Source organism: Schistocerca serialis, chromosome 2, assembly GCF_023864345.2.
Source record: "Schistocerca serialis cubense isolate TAMUIC-IGC-003099 chromosome 2, iqSchSeri2.2, whole genome shotgun sequence".
In the NCBI taxonomy this organism is placed as follows: domain Eukaryota; kingdom Metazoa; phylum Arthropoda; class Insecta; order Orthoptera; family Acrididae; genus Schistocerca; species Schistocerca serialis.
Genome location: NC_064639.1, coordinates 452,284,766 through 452,305,015, shown reverse-complemented (window position 1 = coordinate 452,305,015; position 20,250 = coordinate 452,284,766). Strand labels below are relative to the sequence as shown.

At 39.2% G+C, this 20,250-nt stretch overlaps 1 protein-coding gene across 1 annotated transcript in view; it reads right to left on the bottom strand.

The window, feature by feature from the left end:
- Positions 1-17,738, bottom strand: part of LOC126456075 (glycerol kinase-like) — a 281,934-nt gene extending 264,196 nt beyond the window's left edge. The window contains exon 1 of the mRNA XM_050091829.1: positions 17,667-17,738. Coding sequence (XP_049947786.1) covers positions 17,667-17,738 — 72 coding nt within the window. The remainder of the gene's footprint in view (positions 1-17,666) is intronic.
- Positions 17,739-20,250: the final 2,512 nt, after the last annotated feature.

Here is a 20,250-nt window from a genome sequence, read left to right as displayed (position 1 = left end):
AGCCCCATCAATCTTACCGGGCTTGGGCAGCGGAACTACATAGTCTGAGTAGGAAATGTCAGTTTGTCACGAACACTCATCATGAGTCTTATGCTGATTCAATGGTTAGGGATGCTATTCTACGGCTTGCTCCTGATAAAGAAGTTCGGCAACGTGCCCTACAACTGCCAAACCCGTCGTTGTCGGAAGTTCCAAGCATCGCTCAATCCTTTGAAGTGTCTCACGCTGCTGGCGCGCAAATAGATGCGTAGTGTGATGTAGGCACTGTACAGTCAACTTTCGACACGGACAATTTGCCTGTTTCACAGGAGAACGAAGATGTGGCGGCGGTTCACTCACGTAAACAACGTCGCGTTGGGCCGCAACGCTCGCAGTGAAAACAGCAACCACATAAGCAGGTTCGTTCCGCACTTCCTTCTTATCCACGTTGTTTCATACAGCATGACAGGGCCGCGTGTCCAAAACGTTGGGCCACATGTAATTCATATAGGAAAAAAGGCCACATTGCTTCTGTGTGTCAGTCCCCTAAAGTTCCCGTCGACGAGGACGAGGCATCGGACATGGATGTTAACTGTGTGCTTCCTCAAACAAATAAGTTGTTTGTTACCGTTCGTGTTCTGGATAAAGACATTCGCATGCAAGTGGACACTGGCTCTGCAGTAACTCTCATTAATTCTCACACGTATTTGGAGTTGGGATCCCCTCCCTTGTCTCCAGTTACACGAATCTTAGAACTTATAATAAACAGAAAATTCCTATCATTGGCCAGTTTGATGCTTCCACTGCCTACAAGTCTGTTGTTAGGCCCCTCACGTTTTATGTGGTGGATCATGCGGGCACTGAAAACCTGTTCGGTTATGATGCTTTCCAGTTGTTCGGGTTCTCCATTGATGATGATGTGCACCTCATATCTGAGGATATTCCGTATCAACAGCTGGATGGATTGTGTTCTGAATTTTTGTCCGTGTTCTCTGCTGGTCTGGATCGTGCCAAGGATTTTGAAGCCCACATTACTCTTAAACCTACAGCTCGCCCTAAGTTTTTCCGGGCGTGCCCTATTCCAGTGGCATTGTGTGCACCTGTCAAGGCTGAGATAGACAGGTTAACAGCTTCAGGGATTCTCCTTCCTGTTACCTCCAGCGAATGGGCATCGCCAATAGTGGTGGTTTCTACACCAAACAGGAGTCTGCAATTGTGTGGTGATTTTAAAGCCACTGTCAACGCTCAGAGCCTCATTGACACTTATCCTCTTCCCCGTCCTGAGGAGCTATTTACCAAGCTCGCTGGGGGCCAGTTCTTTTCCAAACTTGACTTATCGGAGGCGTACTATCAGTTGCCGTTGGATGCGTCTTCCAAGGAATTTCTCGTCATCAACACTCCTTGTGGGTTGTATCAGGACCAGCGGTTACCATTTGGCATCGCTAGCGCGCCGGCCATTTTTCAGCGGTTTTTGGAACAGCTCACAGCTTCCGTTCCCGGCTGCATAAACTATCTGGATGACATTGTTATGGGGGCCTCCACTGAGGAGCACCTTTGCAATTTGCGTTCACTGTTTCGGGTTTTGCATTCGGCTGGGTTGAGGTGCAATCTGGACAAGTCACAGTTCTTCCAACCCTCCATTGTGTATCTAGGTTTCCACTTGTCCCGTGAGGGTATACGTCCTCTACGTCAGCACGTTGCAGCCATTAACGCTCTACCCTGGCCGTCTACGGTCAAAGAACTTCAGGCGTTTCTAGGCAAGATTGCTTATTATCACAAATTCATTCCATCCACGGAGGCGGTAGCTCATCCTCTGCATCAGCTGTTACGCAAAAACGTCCCTTTCTGTTGGTCCGACGAGTGTGAGCAGGCTTTTGTCCGCCTGAAGGATCATTTGCAGTCGGCACCTTGTCTTGCCACATTCCGTCCCGGTCAGCACTTGGTTCTGGCGACTGACGCGTCACAGTATGGCCTCGGGGCTGTTCTCGCCCATCGGTATGAGGATGGATCGGAACGACCCATCGCCTATGCTTCCAAGACCCTCAACGATGCGCGACGGCGTTACTCTCAAATCGAAAAGGAGGCGCTCGCTATCATTTATGTTCTAAAAAAGTTCAGCGGTTTTTTGTATGGTTCTAAGTTTCCCTTCATCACCGACCACAAGCTGCTGGTCTCTCTATTCAGCCCATCGGCATCGCTTCCGGATAAGGCAGCTCACCGCCTGCAACGTTGGGCTTTATTCTTGTCTCGTTTTCACTATGAGATTCACTATCACCCCACGGCCCAGCACACCAATGCTGATGCATTGTCACGATTTCCGATGGGCCCCGACCCGGTTTTCGATCGTGATGAACTACTCTGTTTCCACATTGATGAGGAAGAACGTCGTGCGGTCGAGGGTTTTCCACTTACAGGTTTGCAGGTCGCGTTGGCTACTGTGCGGGACCCGGTCCTGCGACAGGTGATCAGTCTTGTTCAACGGGGTTGGCCGGATAGGACCCAAGGCCGGGCATCGGATCCCTTTCGTAACTACCATGCCTTGCGCCTTCGTCTGTCTGTTCGTGATGGTGTTGTTCTTCTGGTCACGGATGGCGCATCTCCACGGGTCGTGGTGCCAGCCTCTCTTCGCAAAGATGTTCTCAAACTGTTGCATGAAGGCCATTGGGGTATTTCTCGGACTAAGTCCCTGGCCCGCAGGCACGTTTATTGGCCTGGTATTGATTCGGTCATCGCCCACATGGTTGCTGCATGTGGTCAGTGTGCTCAACAACTGGCTGCACCTCGTACAATGCCCTCTCCGTGGCCTCATCCGGCGCAGCCATGGGAACTGGTGCATGCTGACTTTGCCGGCCCCTTCCTTGGTACTTATTGGCTACTGTTGATTGACGCCTTCTCGAAGTTTCCGTTTGTTGTTCGATGTCCGTCGTCCACCACTGCGGCGACAATGCTGGCTTTGTCCAAAATCTTTGTGCTAGAAGGTCTTCCATCCACGATTGTCACGGGCAATGGCCCTCAGTTCTCTTCGTAGGCCTTCCGTGATTTTTGTACTGGACAAGGGATTCATCACGTTACAGCACCGCCCTTCCATCCGCAATCAAATGGAGAGGTCGAGCATCTTGTCCACACTTTCAAAAGCCAGATGAAAAAATTCCTTAGTGATTTGTCCACAGATGACGCTCTGCTACAATTTCTGAGTTCTTAACGCTTCACGTCTCTGGGTGATCGCAGCCCTGCTGAAATCTTGCATGGCCGCCAACCGCGCACTCTACTGCACCTTCTTCACCCTGTGAGGCCTTGTGCTGTGTCCCCTAGTGGTGGAAAATACTCAGTGGGAGCCGACGTGTAGGCACGAGGGTATGGATCTCGCCCTAAAGGGATTCCAGGGGTGGTCAAGGCTCTTCGCGGCCGCCGGCTTTGTGAAATACGTACGGACGATGGCATGGTTGTTCGCCACTACGATCAGATGCGCCCACGAGTGGTGGCCACGCCGGTGCCACCGCCCCTTCCTTCGCCTCCACCAGCCCGAGAAGCCAGTCCTGTCGCTGCTGCCGATCTACCATACGTGTTGATGCAGCCGACGTCGCTACCGCTTCCGAGTACACCGGAACCGGCCCCAGACGCGACGTCGCCTTCTCCAGGACCCATCTCGTTGGAACACACCCCTAGGTCCGCGACACCTATGGATGCTGCTCCGGAGTTTTCACCCATCATCTCCTCCAGGAGGCACGTTCCACGCACGAGCTTCCGTCCTGGACATTTTCGACCATACTCTCGTGTCTCTCCGTGGGATCTTCTTGGGGCCTCACAAGAGGCCATGGATGTCTCCACACTGTCCATGTCTCCAAGGAAGTGAGTGTTTTTTTTCAAGGGGGGAAAAGTGTTGTGACAGTGCCACGACATTTAACAGTGCCGCCACGACAGTACGCGCAAACGGCAATAGAGGCACTCCACAACTCGGCTGAGCACGGGAGCGCCACCTAGCTACGAACGGCGCCGGCCGCATGTCACGGCACGGCAGTCGAATAAGAGATACTGAGTTGTTATCATGTAACCAGCTATTGTTTCTAAGTGAGTGTGTTTGAATATCCACGCAATTATTGGTGATTAAAGGTTATAACATTTTCCTCTTGCATTGGGTTCAGAATGGAGTCACACACACTGGTGCAAAAATATTCAACATGCTCCCATGTCACATGATGCCATAAATGGGAATCCCAATCAGTTCAAAAGAAATTTAAAAACACACCATATTAGCTACCTTTCTGTAAATTGCCTGAATAACTATATTCAAGGATTGAAAAGTTAAGTCAGCTACATGACAAGTAGTAGCATTTGTTTTAAAGCTACATGAAGGGTAGTAATATGAGGCACGAGGGTATGGATCTCGCCCTAAAGGGATTCCAGGGGTGGTCAAGGCTCTTCGCGGCCGCCGGCTTTGTGAAATACGTACGGACGATGGCAGATATAGGTAACTATTTTCTTTCAAAAATAGCAAGTAATCAAGTGAATAACTACCAATAAGAGGCAAATGGCAGCAGTAACTGCAGAGACAGCACCAACTTTCAAGATAGCAGCTTACTTTCTGATTTACTTGATTAAATTTTGCTGGAAAGAGCATGAATGGTATTAAGCATTTAATACGGTATAAAGATTAAGGGTCTATAATTTGTGGACTTTTGTTAATGTATATCTTAACACATTCCACATCCCTTATGATTCTGCTTGAAAGGGATGGAAGGAAAATGAAGAATGAATGAAACAATGGATGAAAAAAGCAGTTGTCATAAAAACATATAGGTCTGCAAAGAATGATAAAGAACTAGTGTTTATTGTACCACTAAAGGCAAGGAAGAAGCCACTTGATACACAGTATTGCTGTACAATATACAATGATCACTAAGACATACTAGTAGATAACAGCACTAAGTACACTTTATTAACCCATAGCCCTAATATTTGAAAAAGAGTATGTAATAAAAAAGCATCTACACATTGTAGGAACAGTGACTGATGTTCCATCAACATAATCTTAAAGTCCTAATAGAAATTTGCGTTCACTGTAATCAAAGGACAGACATTTGCTACAAAAACTCCCAAGTAAGATTTTGACAACTGTGTTCATCATTTATGATGTGCAAAATGTGTGTGGACAATGTAATACTTGTAAACAGTTCAGTTTATTGTGAAAATAGTGTTGGTGCTACTTTGTATAAGAAATATACCACTAGCAGATGGATGGCATGGCTATGCATGTGTACAGTAGACTCTTGGTGCAGTAATAGCTGACAGTCGGATGTCAGTGTAGGTCCTGGGACTGAGACAGGTATAAGCCTTTAATTCGCAAGATAATAAACAGGAGGCTGTGGCCCCTAACCAGAAATAAACAAAGAGAGAGAGTGGAGTATCATGACACTTGAGTGTAAGAGATTATAAGGCTGTTTAGAGCCTTCAGAACTAACAAATGTGTAAGTGCTTTCATGTTTCACGTGGTGTGGCCGCGAGGAGTTGCCACTGTATGCTGAGGGGAATGCCAAGTTGTTGGACAAGAACAACATGTGGACCTGCAGCCTGAGTCTTTGAACTCATGGCATCAAGAATCAAGAATTTTTATTCACTATTGATCATTTTACAATGAAACAGAGTTCATCATTGTTGTATAACACAGGATTTAGTAATACATATGAATATGTAATAATAAAATAAACTAATGTCAATTAACTGTAGTATACATATTAAGCACCACAATAATAAAAAACGCTACAGGAAGATTTCTAGTGTCCGTGAGTTACATTATGATGTTGTGTGGTACAAACACTGTGCAATAATAATTTGATAGAGTATACAGTACATAATTTTACAAAACATTGAAGCATAATTATACAGAACATAAACACAGTGCATAATGATACAGTAGACTATAGGAAAATTTGTTACATGCTAATATCCTCCTCAGGCATCTCAAATAATTTTTTAATACAGTAAAATGGGTGATGTCATACCCAGCTGTATCATTTCATTCTAAAAATTTTTAGATCCATAGACCAAAGATAGTTGAAAATTTTGAGTAGGTTCATTTTGTGAGAATTTACATTCTTGCTAACCTGTGCCTAGGTATATCTAAATTAGCCTTTGTTCTGGTGTTGTGTTCATGAGTTTCTACCCTAACAGCAAGTTATCAGCATAACATATGACAGAGAGGGCTACGTTATTATGCAATCATTGATTGCTGCAATGAAGAATGGTCTGAGAATAGATGTTTGTGGAACACCTGTGCTGATTTCCATTGTGGAGGAGTTTACGTTACTGACTGAGACAAACCTTCTTCTGTTGCTTGAGTAAGAAAGCTACACAGCTAATGTGCTCCCATGCACCCCATAAAACTCTAGCTTCTTTATCAGTATGTGAACAGGAATGCAATCTAATCTTTTGCTTAGGTCTCAAATAGCAGTGATACCCTGCCTTTGTCTTCAAGGGCTGTTATAGTTTGGTCCACAATTTTCAAAACAGCTGTTGTATTTCTCCCCTTGAGAAGAACAAACTGATTGGTACATAGGAGATTGTGTTTTTCAAAGTAGCTTGATATTGGCTAAATTGAGACTAGCTTTGGGGAAGTTGTCTACCCTCTTTTTTAAACACTGGGCTAATGTTTGATACATTGAGTAATTCCAGAAATCCAAATTCTACACATTTATTAAAAACAGAAGCTAATGGTGTAGAGATAGAGTGTATTATCATTTTTTTTCTTTTTTTGACAACCAATAGCAGCCCATACTTTTAGAATTTGAAAATTTGGATACAGCTTTCATAATATCAGCAGATGTGACAGTATTGCATCGAAATACCTGGTCACCTGGCAGTGGGGCTCCAGTCAGGTCCATTGTTGATGAACTAGTTGCTTTAACAATGTTTCCTATTTCTTTAAAAGGTTTAAGAAGTAGTGGCTTAATACCTTGAATCTAGTGGAGCAGCTTGTGTGCATTTAGGTGTGCCCCTTGTTTTCTTATTTGCAATGCTGCCTTGCATTTATTGGGGGTCCTTTCTATATAGTTTTCTACTGCTGGTTCTTTTGCCGTGGGGAGCTTAGTTTTGTAGAATTTTTTGCATTTAAGATAGGACCTAAAAATGATTTTTTTTTTTTGCCCTTTGGGTACTGGCATGTTTATGCATCTGATACAGTATGAGCACATTTTCTCTGATTTCCAGAAGTTCTTCAGAAAACCAGTTCAGCCTTTTACTTTTCAGTGCACTTGGTGACCTAATTTTTGTTACTGGAGAACAAGAATACCATGAATCTGTATATTTCCTCAAAAGTTATCAAAGGGCATTTCAGCACCACTTTTCCCCTACAGACAGCCCTCTTACCAGAACCACTTTAGGTTCTTTGATTTTAATTTGTTACCTCTTATACAATGTGATGAGTAAAGGCTCAGGATTTGCCAGACCTTCTCCAGCAAGTCTGACTGTAAAGTCCTCCCTATGGAAATTCAGTACAATATTGTCTATGCAGGCATTCTTAAGTGTAGCAAAGTTATTTGTACAATACAGGTCCAATGATCTTAGCATATTCAGAAATGTTCTTGTGACTTTTCCATCTGTGTTTGCCATTTCTAAGTTAAAATAACCCACATATAGCAATTCTTGATTTATTCTTCAAGATTTTTTAACTATAACTCACATTGTTTAATAAACAAATTTACATCTCCATCTGGAGACCTGTACATACTAACTACAAGTATATTTTCATTCTCTAGTTTTACACAGTTCTGAGAAAAATGTGCATAAAACAATTCTTGTAAATTTTACTCCCTTTTTTTTTTTTGACAGAAATTCCTGCCCAATCATTCTTTCTTTGTTTTCTACACATTATGTCTGCAACAGCATACCCTCGGGGAACAAATAAATTTACTTGATTTTGGATTAACCAGTACTCTGATACACATGTAATACTAACATGCTGAATGCTACACAAATGTTCAGATTCTAAAAGCTTACTTCTAATGCAATATGTTAATTTGTAGCAGCATGACCCATGAGTGATGGGGAACAGGCGTGAGAAACAATCTGCATGTTGTCACTGGCAAACCAAAATTGGGGGAAAGTTAAAAAATTGTCAAGTGCGTTTTTGTGTGTCTGTACGTTTTAGTACAATGAAATTAATGGTCACATGTATGCAAACATATTAACAATGTTGTGTAATTGCAATCAGCAATGCGATGAAAACATACAAAAGGCAATGATTTTTGATCCTACCAGTGGATGGCTTACATTTAATGTGAATACCTCATTTGCCAATAGTGCTCTACAGTTAATGAAGAAAATGTTGAACAATTTTAGAAATAAAGAAAATCACCAAATTTTGTAGGTTTTTCTGTACAAACATATAAAATTGGTTGGTCTTTGTCATACTTGTAAATACCCCATTTTTTTAAAAAAAAGCTCTACGTTAATGAAGAAAATGTTGATAAATTTTAGAAATAAAGAAAATCATAAAATTTTGTTATTTTTCTGTACAGATATATATAATTGGTTAGTCTTTGTCATATTTATTGGAGAATAATTGACGAGATTATTCCTGGCCTTCTCCACTAACCACAACTCAGACAGGAGTTTCAGTTTTTTTTCGTTTTAGGATTTACATTTTCTGGCTACCAGTACTGAAATCCCAATATAAGAACTCTTTGCTGATGGGGAACGTGAGGCAGGTGCAACCACAGGATTAGTTTATTATTTATCATTTAGACTGCATTCAGCATGCCATTAGTTTGGGCAATAATCTTCACCATGTGCCACATGCAAGTCCCCTTGCTTGTGACAGGACAGACTCACGAATGCTATATTATTATACCATTCTCTTGTTTCCTCTCCCTCCCAGATATCAGTAACTACATGTACATGCTATTGTGTTAGGCAGTAATGTTTACTGAGCACTGTACTAATGAATGAATTTAGCTCCAACAAGTAGGCATTTTGAAGAAGAAAAAAAGTGTGATAATACTACCCACAAGCAAAATTTAAAGTTTTGTAAAAAACCTCGATTGGGCAAATAGATGTTTCTAAACATAAACTAATACTCCCACCCCCACAAACGATGGACCTTGTCATCAGTGTGGAGGCTTGTGTGCCTCAGGGATACAGATAGACAGCCGTACCGCTGGTGCAATCAGAATGAAGGAGTATCTGTTGAGAGGCCAGACAAACGTGTAGTTCCTGAAGAGGGGCAGTAGGCTTTTCAGTAGTTGCAGGGGCAACAGTTTGGACGATTCACTGATGTGGTCTTGTAACATCAACCAAAACAGCCTCGCTGTGATGGTACTGTGAACGGCTGAAAGCAAGGGGAAACTACAGCCATAATTTTTCACGAGGGCATGCCTCTCTACTGTATGGTTAAATGATAATGGCATCCTCCATATTCTGGAGGTAAACTAGTCCCCCGTTCAGCTCTCCAGGCGGAGACTACTCAGGAGGATGTCATTATCATGAGAAACAAAACTGGCATTCTATGGATAGCAGCATGGAATGCCAGATCTCTTAACCGGGCAGGTAGGTTAGAAAATTTAAAAAGGGATATGCATAGGTTAAAGTTACATATAGTGGAAATTAGTGAGGATCAGTGGCAGGAGGAACAGGACCTCTGGTCAGGTGAATACAGGGTTACAGAATAGAAGCTAATTGTCTCGTAACATACAATTTCAAGCCATTAACTTAATGTACAGAAGACTCATCAAAACACAAAAAAATGGTTCACAATTTGTTTATAATACCAGTAATATAATATACGGTACTGAATAATTACATAATTACGCAATTAATAATTTTTCTTCACAAGTAACAGTCATAAGTACTTGCTCTCCCGTGCTCAAATTTTCTGGTTGTCTTTTACGAATTCTTCTACTGATTAGTAACATTTCTGCACTTGTTTCTCATATAAGGATTTTTTCAGTGTTTCTAAATTTGTGCTGAGCAATTCTTTTCCTTTCAATTTATTATAAATTTTCATATGCACCTAATGTGGATTTTGAGCATAAAGTTTTAAACAGTGGGTGGGCAGCATAAAATTATTTTGATTTCTGGTGTTGTAATCATGTTGAAAAAGATTTGTCACAAATAAATCAGGATTACTGTGTACAACAATAATCAGCTCATACATGTATAGTAACACTTAGTATATTTAGATTTTTTAGGAGTGGGAGACATGATTTTCTTCGCCCTATATTGTGCATATTTCTAACAATGGATTTCTGAAGTTTTAGCATTCGACACATATGGTTTGAGTTACCACAAAATACAATTCCATACCTTATTACTGATTAAAGTAGCTGTGATAGTCTACTTTTCTAATGCCCATACTGGTAGCATTGTACAGTATCCTCATTGCAAATGCTAGGCTATTTCATTTATTTGCAAGATAATGTAGGCTATATGTGATCCCCATGACAGATTTTTATCTAGTTGCTTTCCTATGAATTTCACACAGCTAGCTTCCTGCAAATCCTGGTTTCTGTGCCTGATGTGAATATCATTTAGTTTTGCTTTTTTTGTTTTAAACTGCATTAACTGAGTCTTTTCCAGGTTTAATTTTAACCCATTAAAATCAAAATCAAATAGGAGCAATGCAGAAGTAGGTTTAATAAAGAATAACAAAATAGGAACACAGGTAAGCTACTATGAACAGCGCAGTGAACGCATTATTGTGCCCAAGATAGACATGAAGCCCAGACCTACCACAATAGTAAAAGTTTATATGCCAACTACCTCTGCAGATGAGGAGGAGATTGACGAAATGTGATGAGACAAAAGAAATTAAATCAAACAATGGAAAATCCTGAATGGAATGTAACATTATTATGAAAAGGACAGTTGCTACTCACCATATAGCAGAGATGCTGAGTCGCAGATACGCACAACAAAAAGACTCTCACAAATAAAACTTTCGGCCAGTAAGGCCTTCTTTTCGTTGTGGCTATCTGTGACTCAGCATCTCTGCTATGTGGTGAGTAGCACCTTTCCTTTTCATAATATTGGTAAAAGAAATTACTCAGATAGTTAAGGGAGATGAAAATTTAATAGTCATGGGGGACTGGAATTCGATAGGAAAAGGAAGAGAGGGAAAAGTAGTAGGTGAATATAGACTGGGGGGAAAGGAATGAAAGAGGAAGCCGTATGGTAGAATTTTGCACATAGCATCATTTAATCATAGCAAACACATGGTTTACAAATCATGAAAGAAGGTTGTGTACGTGGAAGAGACCTGGAGACACAGGAAGGTTTTAGACTGACTATATATTGGTAAGACAGAGATTTTGCAACCAGGTTTTAAATTGTAAGGCTTTTCCAGGGGCAGATGAGGACTCTGACCACAATGTAGGCTTATTTGTTATGAACTGCAGATTAAAGCTGAAGAAACTCTAAAAATGTGTGAATTTATGGAGATGGGACCTGGGTAAACTGAAAGAACCAGAGGTTGTAGACAGTTCCAGAACAAGCATTAGGGAAGAACAGTGGAAAGGAATACAATAGAAGAAGAATGGATAGTGTAGAGAGATGAAATAGTGAAGGCAGCAGAAGATCAAGTAGGTAAAATGATGAGGGCTAGTAGAAACCCATCAGTCACACAAGAGATACTGAATTTAATTGTTGAAAGAAGAAAATATAAAAGTGCAATAAATGAGGCAGGCAAAAGGGAATACAAACGTCTCAAAAATGAGATCAACAGGAAGTGCAAAATGGCTATGCAGGAATGGCTAGAGGACAAATGTAAGCATGCAGAAGCATATATCACTAGGGGTCAGACAGATGCCACCTACAGGAAAATTAAAGAGACCTTTGGAGAAAAGAGAACCACCTGTACAAATATCAAGAGCTCAGATGGGAAACCAAAAGGTGGAAGGAGTACACAGTGGGCCTATATTAGGGTGATGTGCTTGAGGGCAATATTATCACAATGGAAGAGGACATAGATTAAGATAAGATAGAAGACATGATACTGCATGAAGAAACTGACAGAGTTCCAAAAGACCAAAGTCAAAACAAGCCCCCAGGAGTATAAAACATTCCGTTAGTACTCCTGAAAGCCATAGGAGAGCCAGCCATGACAAAGCTCTTCCATCAGCTGAACAAGATGTATGGAACAGGTGAAATACCCTAAGACTTTAAGAAGACAAGAAGAGAATAGAAGCTTTCGAAATCTGGTGCAACAGAAGAATGCTGAAGATTAGATGGGTTGATCACATAACTAATGAGGAGGTATTGAATAGAATAGGAGAGAAGAGAAATTTGTGACACAACTTGACTAGAAGAAGGGATTGGTTGGTAGGGCATATTCTGAGGCATCAAGGGATCACCAATTTAGTATTGGAGGGCAGCGTGGAGGATAAAAATCGTGGAGGGAGACCAAGGGATGAGTACACTAACAGATTCAGAAGGATGTAGGTTGCAGTAGGTACTGGGAGATGAAGAAGCTTGCACAGGATAGAGTAGCATGGAGAGCTGCATCAAACCAGTCTCTGGACTGAAGACCACAACAACAACATAGCCTAATAATTCCAATCCAAAGAAAGCAGCTGCTGACAGGTGGGAAAATTACCAATCAGTCTAATAAGTCACAGCTGCAAAATACTAACACAAATTCTCTAGAGAGGAATGGAAAAACTGGTAGAAGCAGACCTCAGGGAAGATCAATTTGGATTCCGGAGAAATGGAGGAACACGCGAGGCAATACTAACCATACGACTTGTCATAGAAGATAAGCTAATGAAAAGCAAACATACATTTATAGCATTTGTAGACTTAGAGAAATCTTTTGACAATGCTAACTGGAATACTCTCTTCAAAATTCTGAAGGTGGCAGGAGTAAAACACAGGGAGCAAAAGGGTATTTACAATTTGTACAGAAACCAGATGGCAGTTATAAGAGTTGAGGGACATGAAAGGGAAGCAGGGTTTAAGAAGGGAGTGAGACAAGGTTGTAGCCCATCCTCAATGTTATTTAATCTGTATATTCAGTAAGCAGTAAAGGAAACAAAAGAAAAATTTGTAGTAGGAATTAAAGTCCAGGGAAAAGAAATAAAAACTTTGAGTTTGTCGATGACATCGTAATTCTGTTGGACACAGAAAAGGAACTAGAAGAGGAGTTGAACGGCATGGGCAGTGTCTTGAAAGGAGAATATAAGATGAACATCAACAGAAGCAAAATGAGGATAATGGAATGTAGTCGAATAAATCAGGACAGTGTCTTGAAAGGAGGTTATAAGACAAACATCAACAAAAGCAAAACAAGGGTAATGGAACGTAGTTGAATTAAATCAGGTAATGCTGAGGGAATTAGATTAGGGGTCATTCCATGCCAAACTGAGCCTGAGGCTTATTTTTTGAAAAAATGCCAAATTTAACAATGTTATAGTTTTTTGAATCTACAAAAGTTGAATTTTACTGTCCTGAAAAAATTATAAAAATTACATAATTAGCTGAGGAAATATAGTTAAACAAAGTTGGCGATTCTACAGATGAGGATGGAAAACAAAAGGTTTGCTTTTTGTGTTGGCAGCTGTTTAAATTTGGGTTGCAGCAATTGTTGATGTTTTAATTGTTTAATTTCAAGAGCAGAATCTTATCTTCCTGACAAACTTCAGTTTTTAAAGAAAGGTAAGTTATTAAGTATGCAGCTAATTCACAAAAGTTACTATGTATTTAGTGTCCCACCCGTGACAAAAAACATGAAAAAGTTTACCTTCTAACTCAGCAATTATAGTAATTCTATATATTTTAGGTTAGAAGTAAGAAAAACAAATAAAAACATCCAATGAACCATAAGGCACCTTCTAAGTTGTAAATGATCATCTATAAATGTTAAAAGAAATTGTGTCCCACCCGTGACAGATTTTTGGATGTTAGTCAAATCTAAACCATTTAACACTTCTTGTTATTGTTAAGTTAAATTGGTTAATATAACAAGTGCTTTGATGATTTACACTAAATAAAAACTTACTGTTTATTCAGAAAATGGGGAAAACAACATCAGCAGAGCGTATGGGAAAACTTTGAGAAAAACTGAAGAAAGATACCAGCAAGTACAATGTCCATAAAGAAAAAGAAAGAGAGCGGGATAAAAGAAGAAGGGAAAATATGAAGATGAAGGTATCCTCCAGTGAAAAATCTTTATTGGAATATCGAAAGAGGGAAGCTGAAAGAAAAAGGAAGTACAGACTTAAACTAAAATCCGTATTAATTGAAGATCAGTCTGAGACCTGTATTTCACAGTTAGGATCATATAAATGTCCTCAGTCCCTTGGCAAAGCTGTTTCTCGGGTAAAGAAGTTGCTTCCTTCAAGCCCCTCAAAAAAATCAGCAGTAATAAAAAAGCTTGTAAGTGAAAGCTTACCTAAAAAGGTAGTAAAGCAGATTTTCCCAGTAGTGAAGAAGACATCTCGAAAACTTACAGGTGATAATCTGCTCAAAATACAAAATTTTTTCACAAATGATGAAATCAGCAGGCAGACATCTGGCATAAAGGATGTAAAGTCTATTGTAGACCATGAAACTGTGAAAAGAGTTAGCTTGCAGAAACGTCACATGAATATGACAGTTAAGGAAGCATTTTTTCTTTTTAAGCAAGACAATCCAGATATTGATATCAAGATTTCAAAATTCTACGAGTTGCGGCCTAAAAATGTTGTTCTAACGTCTCAAATGCCTCACAATGTATGTGTGTGCAGATATCGTGCTAACTTCAACTTCATCATTGAAGCCATTCACAAAGAAATAGCTAGTTTCCCTGCTACTCACACTCACCTTATGAATCTTGTTTGCTGTGATGCAGAAAGTGAAATATGCATGACAAGTCAATGCAAGAAATGCATCATGAATTTACACACATTAATAGATGGAAAGTTTGATTTGTGTGACATAATATCTTGGAGAAAATGGACCGAACATGAGTGTCACCCTAAACAGACTACTACCAGTGGAACACTTTGTGAAGCTCTCTCTGAACTTCAGTCTCAACTAAAAACATTCAAAGAGCACTTCTTTGTCAAAAGGATGCAATCTGGAGCTTTCAAGACTGTGAAAGCATCAGTTAGTGATGATGAAGTGGTATTGCAAATAGATTTTGCAGAAAACTATGTAGCACTAGCACAAGATGAGATACAAAGTGCCCACTGGAGTCATACACAGATTACAGTGGTCACTATTTGTGTTTGGATGAAAAAAAGGGCTACAGTCATTTGCAATTGTGAGCGATGAACTGTGCCACGACAAGTACTCAGTTTATGCATGTTTGAAGAGTATAATAAGTAAGCTGAAACAAGAGCTTCCCAATTTGATCTTGATACGAATTTTCTCTGATGGTTGCGCAGGTCAATTTAAGAACAAATTCACCATTTCTAACCTCTGCTACATGATGAAAGACTTTGGAGTGTCTGGAGAATGGTTTTTCTTTGCAACATCACATGGGAAAGGTGCAGTGGATGGCATTGGAGCTGTAGCAAAAAGGGCTGTTTGGAGTAAAGTTAAGCAAAGAAATGTCATCATCAGCAATGCACAGGAGTTTTTAGACTGTGCCAAATCATCTGTTTCTGGAATAAACTTTCTTCTTCTGACAAAATATCATATTGATGAAAACAGAGACCTTCTGGATGGCCGCTGGAAAGCTGTTAAAAAAATAAAAGATATTCGCAGCAAGCATTACTTCAACGGTTACAATACCTGTAACCTAGTATGTGGTAGAACTTTCCTAAAATCAGATTTAGAGAAAGTGGAGGTTTTCCCACTTTCACCCAACATATATTCACTAATCTACACAGATTCTGAGATGAGTGATGAGGAATCATACCCTGATGTCCTGTTGACATCCAATTCCCAAGAAGTTACAGGTTCAGAACCAGCTGTGGAACAAATCATGCCAGGAACATTTATTTTAGTTGAGTTCCAAACTGCAAGAAAGAAATCCACTACATACAGATATGCTGCAATTGCACAGAGAAGTGTAGAAGACAATGGGGAAATACAGATTATGCGTATGCGATCTGTTGGGGACTCAGCAAAGGTATTTAAAGCTGACGAGGAGGATGTATCCTACATAGAGTTTAAACAAGTTCTTGCTATTCTCCCGAATCCAAATGTCAAACATGTTAGGGACATCTTATATTATGAGTTTCCTGGCAATTTAGACATTTTCGAAAATGGGTGAGAGGCCAAGTGTATTTTTTCAAAGTGGTACATTCTTCAAGTGAAATAATTAAGTACTCAGAACTGTAAACTAATACCATACCAAAATTTATATTACTTATAAGCAACAAAAATGTTCTACAAAGTTATTAAAACTTAAAGTGTCCTCTAAGTATATGTTACCTACTGATTCATAGCTAACTGACATAATAAAATCAGTTTAAATAAAAAAAAAAAAAAGATTGTACTTCACATGAGTCCCACCCGTGACAATTCCTTGTCCCACCCGTGACAGTCTTTGATTGCAATTATTGTAAGTAAGTATTACTAATCTAATATTTATTGATATTATGTCATGTAGAGAATTGTTTTATTAATGTGAATTCAATATTTTCAAAAAAAAAAATAAGTGCATAAATCACAGAATTCTTCTAAAATGTTGGTGGTTATTCAATGCTACGTCTATTTGCTGTCCCACCCGTGACAAAGTTTTAATGATGAATAACAGCTCAATATGTAAACTTCTGACATTCAGATTTAAAGGGAAGGTAAAACAATTATTTGTAAGGCAACCAGTCAATTTTTACTTTATTTCTATTTATACTTCATGTTATATCAGCATCTGACTGTTGAAAAACGTAGTGCAACTGTCCCACCCATGACAATGGAATCCCCCTTAGGCAACGAGACACATAAAGTATTAGATGTGTTTTATTATTTGTGTAGCAAAAGAACTCATGATGGTTAAAGTATGGAGGATATAAAATGTAGACTGGCGATGTAACAAAAGCATTTCTGAAGAAGAGGAATATGTTACCATTGAGTATAGATTTAAGTGTCAGGAAATACTTTCTGAAAGAACCAAATATGGAAGTGAAACATGGACGATAAACAGTTTAGACAGGCAGAGAATATAAGCTTTTGAGATGTGGTGCTACAGAAAAATCCTGAAGATTAAGTGAGGAGATCACATAACTAATGAGGAGGTACTGAATAGAATTGGGGAGAAAAGAAACTTGTCGTACAACCTGATTAGAAGAAGGGATTGTTTGTTAGGACACATTTTAGGGCATCAAGTGATCGCCAATTTAGTACTGGAGGAAAGTGTGGGGGGTAAAAACCATACAGGGAGACCAAGAGATGAATACAGTAAGCAGATTGGTAAGGTTGTAGTTGAATTTGTTACTAAGAGATGGAGGGGCTTGCACAGAATAGAGTAGCATGGAGAGCTGCATCAAACCAGTATTTAGACTGAAGATCGCAACAACAAATAATCATGAGACAAGACTTAACAGATAGAATTTAGCTAAACCTTTCTCATCCCGGTTCGTTGATTGCGTTTTTGGAACTGTGAAAAAATCTTATCACTACTATGGGTCAACAATACGAGAGTGCATACCATAGTGAAGTTGTCCATTAGGGGAAAAAGGGTTGTAACAGTGGCCATGATGTACAAAATTAACAGTATATTTAAAAATTGAGAAGTTGGTTATCTCACGTTACGATGCATTCACAACGCCTACCATAAAACGGGTGCTACTCGTTCCTTCATCTAAGGCACCAATCAATGGGCCGTATCTGTTCGTGGACGACATTCTCAAATTTCTGTGCGCTCAGAGAGGTGTACACTCATCCTCTGAAAACAAACAGTTTTTGTACGGTTTCTTTTCGGCTTTCAGGCAATTAAATAGGTTGTTTACATAGAATGAGAATAACAGCATTTCCTTTATTATATTACCGATGTTTAGAAGACAGTACTCTATTTTACACGCTGAATAATTGAATCTGAAAAAAATCTGTGCTTGTTATTCGCCCTATTGATTTCGATTTACACGCAATCCACTAGCACCAGTCACCCACACTAAGTATTAAGGTCTCTGAATGTTGCAACTTCGTTTGTTTCTATTTTCTCATGAGTAAAAAAATATTAAAAATTTCACTATTCTGCACGTTGTTCAAAAATGAGCTTAGGACTGAAGAGCTGTAACCAGTTATTCACATTTTATTTCTTGAAACTAGTAATTACGACAACTTCCACTCGCTGGCACTAGTCCTGAAAGCGCTTTTCTTGAAATGGGCGCTTGTTACATTATTGCTTGAGTCGATATTATTTCGACTTCAAAGCCTTAAAAATATCAAGTCAAGGAATTTTCTCCACGGGTGGAATGCGAGATTAGATTTATGTTATTTATTATTATTAATTTATTTTTGGCTAATGACGTACATACTATTAGTCGTCACATTACCTCTGAACTTCATTAGAAGCTTTTAAAATGTGGCACTATTTACACTTTGAGTCATGGCAATAAGTTCAATATGGCTGTCGATAGATATATATCCACATATAATATATATATATATATATATATATATATATATATATATAGAGAGAGAGAGAGAGAGAGAGAGAGAGAGAGAGAGAGAGATCGCTCATCCGATGGAGCAATGGCGAAACTGCAAATTTAGGTAGTTAGTTTCATGTTCAATGAATCATTTGTACCATACACATGGAAGGACTCATTTTACAACTACATTACACCATTACACATATATGTGTGAATATGTCTACATGCTGTCCATTCAAAAGGATTTCTTTTTTTAATGCAGATGTTACTTTTTAATTCCTATCCATTACCTTTTACACATTACCATCATAGAAATTCTTATAACACAACTGTAATAGTCACGTCATATTTGTTAGAGAATTAGTTATACACAGAACAGTTGTACTTTGTGAATAGTTTGTAGTTCCTTATATCTTGAAGTGACGGGTGTTCTGCTGGGTATGAGGGTCATCCACGCTCAATATTTCGACATATTTCATCAGGTGCTATTTGAGACTGTTATTCGAATGTTTTTTACACTTCTCATTCCGGGACCTAAAAAATGGGTGAAAAGTGTATACAACATTTTTATATGTATTGCCACTTTGATGTATTAAACTGTAATAAATAGGTTAAATATTGCAAGAAAATAGGTTTCAGTTGACCTGTCCTATTTTACAAGTACACACTTTGTACAAAATGTAATCAAAATGGGACCAAATAAAAATCGATCAATTTCTGCGAAAGGGGGAGGGCAGACAGACGATTACATACTTTTATATCTTTACCTACGAACCTGGAAAGGCTTTGTAATGGCTAAATATGTATGGCAATTGGATATATGTGCTAATCCCATTCTCTCAATCTTGTTCTCTGTACATCTCCTCCATTTCTCTACGTCCACTTCTCCCTCCCCCCCCCCCCTCCTCTGTCCATATTATCGTCCCCTGTCTCTCTGACCTTCGCCTTGTTCATCGTTATTGCAAATACAGATTCCATGATAGTATTCTAATCAGAAGCTGGTAAATCATAAATACTGCTGCTAAAAGTGACTGAGAGGAAGAAAACAAAACAGCACATTGTTGGGCATACAATTTTGTTTCTTTGAGAACATATATAATTAGAAAGAAATACACAGGAGAATGATTTAAATGGTGTGCTATCACAGTTAAAACTGATTGTGAGAAAGAAAACAAAACCGCACATTTTCACAGCAGAACACAGCACAGCCTAGCATTTTCTTTCTCGCAATCAGTTGAACAGGAGACCTGTACATTTTTGTTAAAAAATATATAGTATATGCCCACCTGAATGTTCATTAGAGTATTATTTAAGAAACAGAAGTAATTCGGTAAAGAACTTTTCGAGTATTTTTTGTAAAAACATTTCCCCACACTAAATATATTATTAGAAAGAATATATACAGGAGAATGGTTTAAATCATGTAGACTATCATAGTTAAAACTGACTGCGAGAAAGAAATCAAAACCACGTATTTTCACAGCAGAGAACATAGCTGCACAGCATTTTCTTTCTCACGCTCAGTTGAACAGGAAACATGTACATATCACATATGCTCCTATTTAAAAACTATATAGCCTGTATCCATAATAATGTCTGTTAGAGTATTATGTAAAAATTTGAAGTACATCACTCAAGAACTTCTCGAGATTTATTGTAAAAATATTTCCCCTTTAAATATTATATATATTTATGTATTATATGTTTAAAACTATATATAGCCCATATCTGTTTAAATGTTCATTAGAGTATCTTGTAAAAA